Source organism: Lytechinus pictus, chromosome 11, assembly GCF_037042905.1.
Source record: "Lytechinus pictus isolate F3 Inbred chromosome 11, Lp3.0, whole genome shotgun sequence".
Lineage (NCBI taxonomy): Eukaryota > Metazoa > Echinodermata > Echinoidea > Temnopleuroida > Toxopneustidae > Lytechinus > Lytechinus pictus.
In genome coordinates this window covers 20628116-20640997 of record NC_087255.1, presented here as the reverse complement: position 1 = coordinate 20640997, position 12882 = coordinate 20628116, and the positions used below count along the sequence as shown (strand labels likewise).

At 36.5% G+C, this 12882-nt stretch overlaps 2 protein-coding genes across 3 annotated transcripts in view; one reads left to right on the top strand and one right to left on the bottom strand.

Annotated features, from left to right (window-relative positions):
• Nucleotides 1-4741, top strand: part of LOC129270963 (exosome RNA helicase MTR4-like) — a 28155-nt gene extending 23414 nt beyond the window's left edge. Inside the window, exons 20-24 of one of the 2 annotated variants that reach the window (XM_064106972.1) lie at nt 188-350; nt 1181-1448; nt 2261-3395; nt 3548-3922; nt 4250-4741. In XM_064106972.1, the coding sequence (XP_063963042.1) occupies nt 188-350; nt 1181-1448; nt 2261-2313 (484 nt within the window). In that variant the 3' untranslated portion in view covers nt 2314-3395; nt 3548-3922; nt 4250-4741. Of the gene's footprint in view, nt 1-187; nt 351-1180; nt 1449-2260; nt 3396-3547 lie in introns of both variants that reach the window. The other variant, XM_064106971.1, reaches the window with a different exon arrangement.
• LOC129270962 (uncharacterized) overlaps nt 4411-12882 on the bottom strand; it is a 29251-nt gene continuing 20779 nt past the window's right edge. The window contains exons 19-20 of the mRNA XM_054908305.2: nt 12334-12426; nt 4411-10329 (exon numbers count right to left, since the gene is read on the bottom strand). Coding sequence (XP_054764280.2) covers nt 10156-10329; nt 12334-12426 — 267 coding nt within the window. The 3' untranslated portion in view covers nt 4411-10155. The remainder of the gene's footprint in view (nt 10330-12333; nt 12427-12882) is intronic.

The window sequence follows — 12882 nt, the reverse complement described above, 5'->3', positions numbered from 1 at the left end:
AAGAAGGAAAGGGGAATAGAAACATACATGTACATTTAAGAAAAGTGAGATTGGATAATCATGCTTTCTTTCATTAACACTGCACTGGAAAATATTTGTGACAAGGAGAGTCTAAGATTAAGATCTGCCAACAGAATCGTAGCTAGAAACGTCATGATGAATATTCTTCCATGACTTTCTTTTGCAGTGCTGATGAACTGGTTTTGACAGAGATGATTTTCAATGGTCTGTTTAACCCACTGAGTGCCGAGGAGTGTGTTACACTCATGAGCTGCTTTGTATTTGAAGAGAAGAGCAAAGAGACCCCAAAACTCACCAGTCAGGTTGCTACAGCTCTAAGACAGCTTCAGGTGAGAATATGTTGATAACACTTGTTGGTACATGTATTGGTTGGTGCGGACATACGTATGGGCCTTTCCTGCATCTGGGTCTCTCGTTTGCCTAGCTAGCAACTGACTTTGCCGGTGAAAGCTTGCATGGACGTACAGTGGTTTCTTGATTATTTTCATCGGCACCATGACACTGGGATGTACGTCCGCACCGACATATAAGACTGAAACATTTGAAAAATAATTTTCTTTGTTCTTGTTTTCGATGGATAGAGTAATAATGTGAGGAAGCCTTCCAAGAGTAGATTGCATGTGCCAATGTGAACATATGATTTGATAATGGGTGTGTGTGTTTAAAATCAGTGGTTTGAGAGTTCAGATTTTTATCTGATTTCAGATTTTTTTGTTTTGATTTTCAGCTTAATTTCAGCTTATTTTTGGCCTTCCTCTGTACAAAAAGTATGGGAGCTCTTTCTATTTCAGACTTTTTCAACACTCTTCAGCTTTTTTCAGATCTTTTTATTTGTGACCAATCACACCCCTGTTTAAAATGCTTTGTGTCCAAATGCTGAACATCCCATTTCAACTGAATGGTCTGTTATGAAATACAATCATGAAGAAAATTTAATAAAACCACTAAGAGTAAGTTACAATTAAGAAAAGAAGGGAAAGAATGCAATTTTCTGTGACATTATTCAGATTCAGAAACATTAATGCCAGGAATTATACAACAATGCTTTAGCAAAGAAAATGCCATGCATTAGACAATAGTGCTTTAACAAGATAAAGATCCAAACATGTTACTTGTCTTTCACCCTTTACATGTATAATTTTTTTTTTTATTTATCTAGGACACTGCTCGTAGGATAGCCAAGGTCAGCATGGAAGCCAAGCTGGACATCGACGAGGAGGACTACGTCATGTCCTTCAAGTCCACCCTGATGGAGGTTGTCTATGCCTGGGCGTCGGGGGCGTCCTTCTCTCAGATCTGCAAGATGACCGATACCTTTGAGGGCAGTATAATCCGCTGTATGAGACGTCTGGAGGAGCTCATGAAGGAGATGTGTCACGCTGCGAAGGCCATCGGGAACACAGAACTGGAGAACAAGTTTTCCGAAGGTAGGTGTTTCATATGCTGCATTTGAAGTTCTTTCAAAGCCCTGTAGAGTATTTCAATTAAGTTGCTATATTATACAAATTCGGCTGTGGATCGAGCCTGATTAAAGAATAGTTCTGAAAGGCCACATTTTATGCACAAACAATACAGCATGTGAAATGGTATCATATTCAACCTGGCTGGAGATGACACTGAAATTCATTTAGAAGTAGTATTATTACTATGGTATTATTTTATTATCACATATTAAGTGACTGTTTGACTGATTGCCATTGTATTTATTGAGCATGCCTAAATATATTTTTAGCATCAGAAAATTCCATCTTCTTAGCAGTATGAAACATTATTCCAAAGGGAATTTGAAAATAAACATCTCAATGCCAATCTTCTTTTTCTTAAAATGAAAGAAATATAGTCAAAATATTTGATTGATTTTGTTGATCGTCCAACTTTCTAATAGAAAACACAAATTTGGTAGTACATATTCACGTTACTTGAAAATTACATAGTTCAAAGCCTCTTGATAAAACTTAAAATTCATTATTTATTATTGGCATTGACATCGGCAGAATTTTTGCATTATTATTTTCTGTGTATTTATTGTGGAAATCTGATAAAAATTGAGAATATTTCATTTGATATGATTGAATTTATGAAAAGTGTTTAGTAATAAGATAAGATAATAAGGGTTTCCATACTTCACTTTATATTGGTATGTGAAATGCCGAGCTACATTCAGTTAGAATAATGTGACTGTTCAACTATGGTGAAGGTTTCATTCTGGAAAACTGGTATCTGTTTGTGTTTCATGTAGGAATCGTCAAGATCAAGCGTGACATTGTCTTTGCTGCGAGTCTCTACTTATAAAGCTGCTGATGGTGCAATCAATACACAGTCCATGCAGTACCTGGTGTGCAGTCCCATGCATAGGATTACTTGTAGGGCGCATCATGAACGGGACTTCGAAAGACCTCCGCCCAAGCTTATGACAGATTGCAAGCAAGCTTCCATGTATGGTCCATGTGAGGTTGCTTACAAGGACATTCTTACATGAACAATGCTATTTGAATCCAGTTTGGTGATATGGACACTTTCATCAGCAGAAAAAGAGACTCTTTTACTATTTTGATATTTATAAAGTGTTTTTACTTGGATATTAAAGCATACTTTTTAAGTTTCCTCCTCTTCTCATTCTAGGATCATGATTTCACATTGAACTTCACATTTTCTTCAAAGATCACGATTCTCTTGTTGAGTGAATGCTTTCTTAAGCTACAAATGATCAAGAAATAGACACGCAATCATATATTTTTCAATATGTAAGAATTGTTCCTTTCTACTATAAGGTAGTGTTGCCTGCTTGGCATTGATCAAGATCAAAGTCAAACAATAATTTGGGTCCAGGTACGGGTCTGGGAAGATTCTATGGAGAATTTCATGAAACAAATAGTGTGTGGTTTTCAACTGACTATTGTTATAAGCTACTGAAATCCTTGCATCTGATTGGCTCAGAGCAAATTTGTCAATGAAAATCATTGACAAGATGTTCAGTGAAACACTCCCCTGGTATCAATTCGGTAAGATCATATCCTAGCAGGAAAAAAGAAAGAGACCCAAATCTTGGCCTCGTACAATGATTATTTCTGTGAGGATGTATCTTGTTTTTACAAAACATGGGAAAAGGAATGGGCATACATTGTATTTGACTTTGCTTTCATTTCCCTCGGGTACAGAAAGCATCTATTCAAGTATAAATTCATTTATTTGCTTGGTGCGATTTCTTCGTCAATATCACCGCATTAAGGCAACTCGTCAGAGGTGTGTGTCGCGTCTTTTAGCAGGGATCCCGCTGTGAGCATGCTATGTGTCTTTTCACTGCAGCTTTCCTGCAATCCCCCATTGTATTGTCTATGGTGATTGTGATGATTTGTAATGAATAGCTGGGCGCCGTAAAACAAAGGTTAGCAATTAATCGCGAAATGAAATGACCTATCAATATCATTGTTGCATGGGCATTTTGCTTAGTGGACTGACTAGGAACCAATCAGAATGTTCTTTCAAATTATCGATCAATCTCTAACCTTTGTGTTACGGGACCCAGGTTGCAGACTTCCTGCGGAAAAGATGTGGCTCTGACGATTGAGAAAGGTGCCGAAGTAAACCCTGCTGTGGATGGCATCCTACCATACACTGTATGTTACGTAGGTCAGAATTTGCCAACACAATTGGCCAGTTTTCATTAGAAGTTGCTATCAATAACAAGAGCTTGAATTCTATAACATTTTGCTTTTGATAAACTAGTTTTCCACATTGCAGTAATTTACAACACTAGCCGCAAGAACAATTTATATCAATATGTGAATCAATTCCAACTTTCTTGACAAATGGAGGCTCGTACTTTAATTCTTACAAAGGAAACTTGAGAGAATTTAGAGTTGGAGTAAGGATAGGGAGGGGGAAATTGAATAACTAAATTGTATCAGTTCTCTCTTCTCTCACACACACTCTCATTGTCCTTTATACTCTATACATGTACATGTATTTCTATGATTCCCTCATCCAGTTTTAACGTCCTTCACTTTTCGCATTTACTACGGGGAAACTCTCTACAACGCATCGATTTCTTTGAAAATGCATTTAGAATCACAATGGAGAGCTGAGAGGCTTTTGACGAAAGTTGGTGGACTGGGACAGTAGATCCGAAGATTTGCGCCGGAAGAACAATTGCAACTACTGTCGTTGCCCAGAGTCAGGAGATTCCGATGCTGTCCTGGTCCACCAACTTTCGACAAAAGCCTCTCAGCTCTCCATTGTGATTTGACTTGCATTTTCAAAGGAATTGGTGCGTTGTAAAGAGTTTCCCTGGTAGTAAATGTGAAAAGTCTGGATTATTTTACTTTTGAGAAGTCGCTATTAGGGTTACAGACACAACACCACTGAATATACATGTACTTATAACAATCATTCTGATAAATTAATTTATTATGAGTTTCTTTATCAAAGCGAGTTAACAAGTAGGCAAAATACAGATTCAAGAGTATATAAATAGAGTCGGGTATCAAAAGAGTGTGAATACAAGCGTCATGATCCGTGGAATAGCAAAAGCAGTGATATATTTCATACAAGGTATTGTCTCCTGTCATAATAAATAAATACAATCCACAAAGCAAGAAATACACAGGTTTGTATCGTCACAATGGAATTGAATGATAATCATCTATTGTTGGCACACTATAATGTATAAGTAATGTATCTCGTTTCATGAAAGCTACAAATAAATTTTTTTATTACTATATTTATATATCATATATTGATTTAATGATTGGTGTGCTGTATGGTGAATGTCTTATTTTTATCATAATATACAGTGTAAATGTCAGTAAGGACCTGTTTGATGTATTCTGGGGCCACTAGTATTTCATAAGCCTAGTTAAATATGACCTTAAGTTAAAAATGACATGATTATGGCATGCCAAATATTGATAATTAATATAACATCTTTAAAGCTACATGTAATCTTGTCAGTGCACTTTCAAAAGGTATACATGTATATTGTAATGTACCATAACATTACTTTTACTAAATTTGTTATTGCTATTTTATCATTAACCAGATTGCAGTTTTGATTACTGCAATTTTTACCATAGAACATCAGCAAGAAAGAAAAATGCTGGCCTCTCCTTTGGCACCTCATACACCAGTTCTTATAAAGTTGCATTTGACTTTATGATCAGTTTAGTGAAAAGCCACCAGGACCCAGCCCTATACATTCTGGTCCCTAATGCAGAAAATGTTGCAATTAAACACAATTAAACTCCAAAAATCAAACGCATCTCACTTTTCAATCAAAAAGCATAAGCGAGAATTCAGGTATTCTGATTTACAAATCACATTAAAGGAGAATGAAATAAAATAGAACGCAATAGAAAAGTGTGTGACTCTGTGCGCACTTAACCTTTTGGAGTATGTTTTTGCCTCAAAAGAGCACGTAGCTCTATCCACCTATTGAAATTGAGGAGTAAAACAGGTTGGTCTGCGCACAGGCCTATACAGTGCGTCCCACGAAAAAGGAAACCCGTTTTCAGAGATATCACAATTATTAATGTTTTTACTATAAATTTGATACTCGTGGAAAGAGTGGAATCTCATCTCTAATTTGAAACCAACAGCTTTGCAAATCGTTCATGCATGGCACATTCCAATAATAAATACTGAGTCATATCAGAAAATGATTTGCACAGAAACTCACGTGTGAATCTGAATCCACTCTCAATTCAGGGATCAGTGAGAGAATCAGAATACAAAAGAAATGCTAATGAACCAATCGTCGAATAAGCATGTTCGTCGTGTCACGAACTAATCTTATACAATTTTTCTGCGCAACCTGGTTTTGACATTAAAATTTTAAACTCGTTTTGCTCATTAATGCATGAAGTGTTCGTCATATACTAGGTATCAAAATAAAGATGAATAATTTAATTATATGATTATGTAAATTAGATATCATACACTGTAATTCATTTGCCTTTTTGCCATTTTTCTGGGACGCACTATATATACGAATGATAAAATTCAATAGTCACATGGTAACCTTTGGAACAGGTTATAGCCTAAAACAGCAAGGTGTAAATCTGGCAGATCAACTGAAGGCATGAATGAAGACACCAATATTTTTTCAAAGGTATACTATGGCAGAGAAAGAGTAAATATTACTAGCAAAAAATAGCACCACAGACCTTCCAGCACATGATCTCTCTCTAACAATTTCAAGTTATATCATATGTTCTTGAATCATTTCAAATTTCATTTGTAACATGTCATACATGAAGATACAAAACATATATCATTTACAAAGTCACTTGTTACATGCCAACATAAAAATCAATATTAGTAAATACAAAATTGAATTCCATAATTAATTACCTTTGTTGTGGTACTATATACATTATGTACAGTATTGGATATTTACATGCAAAGATATAAAATCTAAATGTTTTGTGCTATTTTTATAGCCCTGAAAAAAATACATCACCATCAACTATGATACACGATTCTACAAGGCAAAATAAGACCAAATTATTAGTCCACCAAACTGGATCACAGCATTTTGTAGTAAGAAAAAGGCCCAAAATTTCAGTTACAATACATGTATTTGTTAATGAATAAATTTGCTATTGCTACCAAAAAAAAAAATTAAATTAAATGAGCGATGAGTTGACATTATGCCCACGTCAAATCATTTTAGACCATAGAATTTAACTTATTAGAGGTAAATACATATTTTGCATCATCGGGGTGTTTCACATTGGGTGGTATTCTGATAATTAAACCGAGGTTAAACCCTAGTCTAAACTAGAGTTTTAAAGTTAAACCACAAGTCTATGGAATGCTGGATTCATAATATTGACTTCCATATTGTGGCAATTATAATGTATCAATTACTTCTTAAAATTTATTTCATTTTTTTATTAAGCTATTCTTTCCATTTCACAACTCAATTACTTTTATGACAACTTTTTGCAGCAGGATAAGAATAATATTCAATCGGTGAATGAGTTGACAACTGGCATTCCATAATAGAGTGGTCTAATTTGATCCATGTGGGTGTTTCATTAAAGCTGGCATTCCATAATAGTGGGGTCTAATTTAACCCAGGACAGGTGGGTGTTTCATAAAGCTGCTCGTAAGTAAAAAGCGATATTAAGAACGACTGGTGATCCTTTCTTACATGCTAAACCATCGCCAGTGAACATTTTGGTGTATACCATTTACCACAAAAAGGATCCCCAGTCGCTCTTAACTTACGAACAGCTTTACGAAACGCCCCCAGGTTTAACTGAACCAAGGCTATCAGAATATTACCACAAAGACTTTTACCTATAGTCATGCTTACGTACCAGAGGCCAGTGGACATGATGGGTGGTCCTTTTCAGGACCAACATATGCACACGAAAGAATACATGGTGTACAGTGAAACCACTACACTCTTTTTCTTCACCATAGAAACCTTCAGAAGTTACGTCATAAAGAGCAAAAAGTTGATACGGGATTGAATCAAATACCGGTATCACTTTCATAGTCATGTGTGTCTGCAAGTACTAATAACCCGATTTCTACAAAAAACACTTGAAAAACAAAACCACAAGAACAAAATACACTTACAAGCAACAAAAAGGGCTAACGAATATCAAGTACAAAAAAGAGCCAATTTGCTCTCTTTGGTATGTGCTATATATACAGTGAAAAATGTGAATACAAAACAGGAATACAAAACAGGTGTCTGTAACACAAAGGTTAACAATCGATCGCAGGGCTCATTTAATGATTGATCGATCAATTGTAAAGATGGGCTGTTTGATTAATTGCTAAGCTTTGTGTTAAATGGCCCTGGCATACATTAAACAAGATCAGTACTGATTCATCATCTTTGACAGAACTTTGTAAAGGGTATAAAAGGTTAATATCACATCAGTTCTTAGCTGCATACTTTGGAATATACATGTATAAATGCTGGAAAACACTTCTTCTCTTGAAATTTTCTGGGGCCTGTCACATTAGCCACAATCAAATTCAACTCCAAACATCAAACCCAACATTCCTTTCAACCAATCAGAGGTCCATGTTTGAAACTTGCAATTGATTACGAGTTGAGATTAAACACACATATTCCTGTAACAGGCTGTTCTCTATTCTTCTTTACTTCACAGAATTCATCACTGAATAAAGTTTGCTGAAGAACACTTTTTGCATAGGCACTTAGCTTATAAACTCAACAACACTGCAATACAACAGTTTCACTGTTTCATAAATACATGTATGTGAAGACAAGGGAAGGCTCTGTAACAATACAGTAATTGGATAGGGGCAAGTCGAAACATAGTGGACAGGCTTCTGTCCTTTGACAAGGCATTAATCCTCATTGACACAGGACAAGTCAGCAAGTGAGTGTCTTTTTGAAGGCTATCGCGAAGAATAAATCTTAAAAATGGCTTAGAAATAAATATGGAATGACTGAAAGCAAGCTGGACTATTCTACAAGGCGATCAAGAAGTATGGATATGACATATGAAAAGAGTGAAATGAGTAGGAATATGGTATGCTTATTATAAAAAGATTTTTGAGGAAAATTTTAATGATACATGGATGTCGAGGGTGCAATTGGCCTGGCTCCCCCTAATTGTGACTGCTTTTGGAAAGTGAAACAGTACTGTAGCCCGGAATGAAGGAAATACATCATTGTTCAGCACCAACAAAATTAGCTACAGAGTTAAACAAATATGGAATTTGTAATGTATAATGAATATATTGGAATGTTATGTTTCAACTGGATATCATAATTTCATATACATGTATGTAGAAAAGAAATTCCCCAATGGATTCATTTCTTGTTTGTACCGCACTGAACCAGAACAACTAAACTGAAATATTTAGTCCTCTGATATGCAAATCAAATTATCAAACTCCAATGCCATCAATTGGAATTGATATTGCAATAACCATCAGCACAATACTATAACACTTTCTACGTGTTACATCTATGTATATAAGGGCAGAGAGATTCAGGTAAAACTTCTTGCTATAATGTAATCTGTAACTTCAGTAGCAGACAGGAGTCAACAAGACTGTCCAGCTAGAGTTTGGTGATTTTTTCTGAATACCGGACAAATCTAAATAATGTTATGTTATTCTCGCAAAAAAAAGCCCTTTCCATAATCTTAACCATGATAATATTAACAAGTTAAACTCACAGGTTTTATTTTTGACAAAAGGGCTGGACAGTGAATAGTTTGCTAAGCTACCAACAATATTCTAGACGGGGTTGCTGTTCTGGAGGACCGAAATTACCTACTAATAATCAGAGTCAACAAGCTCTGTTCTTGAAACCAAGGCTAGATAAATAATGAACTTCATGTTTCTCTACTGACTGATCTCATTGAAACTGGGCTACAATTCTTGTGGGCCAAGATATCATCATGATCAATTCTCTTATTATGACTGGATAGAGAACCTAGAGAACCTCAGATTTCTCTGCTGACTACCATTGTTGACGGGATACTGTTCTTGCTGGTAACGACTTCCTCTTCATGATCCATGTTGAAAAGTCTCTGTTTTGGCTTGATAGAGGACCTCAGGTTTCTATGCTGACTACCATTGCTGATGGGATACCATTATTGTGGGCCAAGACTTTCTCTTCATGATCAATTCTCTTGTTTTGGTTGGCAAGAGGACCTCAGGTTTCTCTGCTGACTACCATTGTTGACGGGTTGCTGTTCTTGTGGGCCAAGACTTCCTCTTCATGACAAATTCTTTTATTTTGACTGAATAGAGAACCTCAGGTTTCTTTGCTGACTATCATTGTTGATGGGTTGCTGTTCTTGTGGGCCAAGATTTCCTCTTCATGATCTGTGATGAGAAATCTCTATTCTAGCTTTATATAGAACCTCATGACCTCTGCTGATTACCATTGAGACAAGGTTGCTGTACTTGAGGATTAAGGTTGCTGTACTTGAGGATTAAGACGACGTTGCCGGACTTGAGGGCCAAGCCTACCTCTTCATGATCTATGTTGAGAAGTCTATATTTTGTTTTGATAGAAGACCTCAGGATCTTTGCTGACTACCATTGAGACAAGGTTGCTGTACTTGAGGGCCAAGCCTACCTCTTCATGATCTATGTTGAGAAGCCTCCATTTGATCTTGATAGAGGACCTCAGGTTTCTCTGCTGACTACCATTGAGACTGGGTTGCTATTCTTGAGTACCTGGACAGCTTGTTCATGATCAATGTCCACAAAGTCCTGGTTGTTGACAGTCAGGATCTTGTCTCCAGGAAGCAAGCAATGATCCGCCGGGCCATCAGGTTGAACCTTGGTCACAAAGATACCCTGTCCAAAAGAGGATGAAAAAATTGTAAACATTCAAATATTCTGCTCTCAATAAAGTTTCTTGAGATACATTAACAATGGTTATAGAGTCAAAATGTTCTGGGGTCTGTTACACAAAGCTTAGCAATGATCGTAGAACATTGTTCTCACATTGATTGCATTGACTACAATGTACAATCAATCATGAAAATCAAGCGTAAGATTAATCGCTAACCTTTGTGTAACGGGGAACCTGGTAATGCCAAAATGTCTATGACACCATTCAAAACAGCAGAGCAGATGATGAATTGATCAACGTCATGTGAATGAAAATATTTTTTAAATATTAAACAAATATAATTCTTTCATGTGGCAAACACTAACTGGGACAATGCGTGAGCTGCATAAGGTAGAAAAGAGGAAAGATAAAATTTATGGGAGCTAATGATAAATCAATATGGTGTGGTGACTGTGGTCTTTAAAACAAAGCATGACAACAGTAAAGGTACTCCAAAACATATATTCTTACTAAAAAAATATATATATAGATCAAAGGTAATTTTACTATTCAATGTCCAATAAAATATTGATTACCATCAGTGGTCAAAAACCAATGCAAGTATGGCTAAGGAAAAGGCAAAAATAATTTTTCACATGACAGCAAGTTCATCACAGCAACTACATTTTTCTGGCAATGGGAATGGTAAAAAGGTGAACGGGGCTCTGGGGCCCGTTGCAGAAAGAGTTGCGTTTAAACGCAAGCCAAAAAATCAATCGCAAGTCCCAAATGCGCGCTGTTGATTGGTTGAAAATCAAGTTGCGCATGATTTTTAGAGTTGCGATTAATTGCAACTCTTTCTGCAACGGGCCCAAGGTCATGTTTTTCAGATGGTGACATTAAAGGTTGGTCCCAGATGTAAAGAATCATATCTGATTGATACACATCTGACAAAACTCAATTACACACACACATGATGCTTAGAAGTCAAAAGTATAACGCTAAACAAAATTTCAGAGCACTCGTGCTGTGGGACCTATTCACCACAAAAAATAATTTGCTGTAATGAAAATCACTCTACAAGTGTAACACATTCAAAACATGATTCTTCACTAACATACATGCATGGGCAAAGGTGTACCGGTACAGACAATATCAAGACTTTTTCACACTGTGACAAAAAAATCTGTCCCATCTTGATCCAATTTAACAACAACCTTTCACTCCAATGCCTTTCACAACTTTGACTACCCGTGCCAGGTAACCGAAGCAAGGCAACCGACTCTCTTACATTTCTAGTACCTGTTGCCGGGCACTAAAGCATGTGTTCTGGACATCCGCTAATGTCAAGCACTACTAATGTGAACTGTAACAGCAATGGTAATTTGCGAAAGCATTATGAATACAAGAAATCTTGATACACAGATTGGCAGAATGCAAACAAAATAGGAACAGCTTTCAACAGAATGTTGGTAACATGAAACGGTGATACTGTACATTCTCTTGGAATAAAGCTAAAAATATTCTTAAACTAGGAGGATTATGACTGATTTGAGCATATCTGAATTTGCATGAAAGAGTGTATTATTCATTTGAAATGACATTGATAAGCAGGTGAAAAAAATTGAATGAAATTTAATAAAAGTCAACAAATAAATTGTAAGGGGGTGACATATGTAAACAGATTGCATTGCCAAACTGAAACAAATCAAGATTTGAAGACATTTGAATTAGGAATTCTCTTCAACTTGGTACCAAAAGTTGCGCAAAATTGAAAGGAACAATTTGGCGTGTCACAATGTAGGGCAGTTGCGCAAACAATAAAAAAACTTTGTGCAAGGCAGCGGGGAGGGGATCACAGGCATAGATACTTGATGTCGCCGTATTCGGGGGGGGGGGGGGGAGGGGGTGACACAATGGATCATACCTCCCTGAAAAAAAGGACCCGTTGCTTGAATCTATGCCGGGGGGTTCGGGGGTCAAGCACATGGAAAATTATAAATTCAGTAACAAAATAATCAACGTACCATATCTTCAGGATGGAAAGGATTCCCTGGTGAGTTCTGACCTCCAGTGATGCTGAACCCAAGACCAGGGTTCTTATAGATTACCAATGGAATCTAGTGAAGGATAGAAAACACACACAAATATCAAATGTGAAGTCCTCAGTGGTCTCATATGTCAACGGTTCATCCTTTACCAAAGATGATCCTCTTCCTCCTCCTTCTTCTACTTCTTCTTTTTTTCTTCTTCTACCTTCTTCCTCCTTTCTTCTTCATAATATTTCTCCATCTGTCATAATCTTTCTTGCGAAATCTTTTGACCAGGGTCCCGTTTCATAAAGAATTGATACTGTACAATAACAAATGCACAATTTCTACAACAAACTTAATATCAGCCAATAAGATTGAAGGATTTCAGTAGCTTTTTAACTGTTATTACAACTTTGTTATTATAACAAGTTTTATGAAACAGGCCCAAGGAGAGCATGGACATTGACTGCCTTGGCTAGGCAAGCACAGTTGACGATTATAACGTCTTTATAGGGCCTCACTTCAACCATATTGTGTGACATC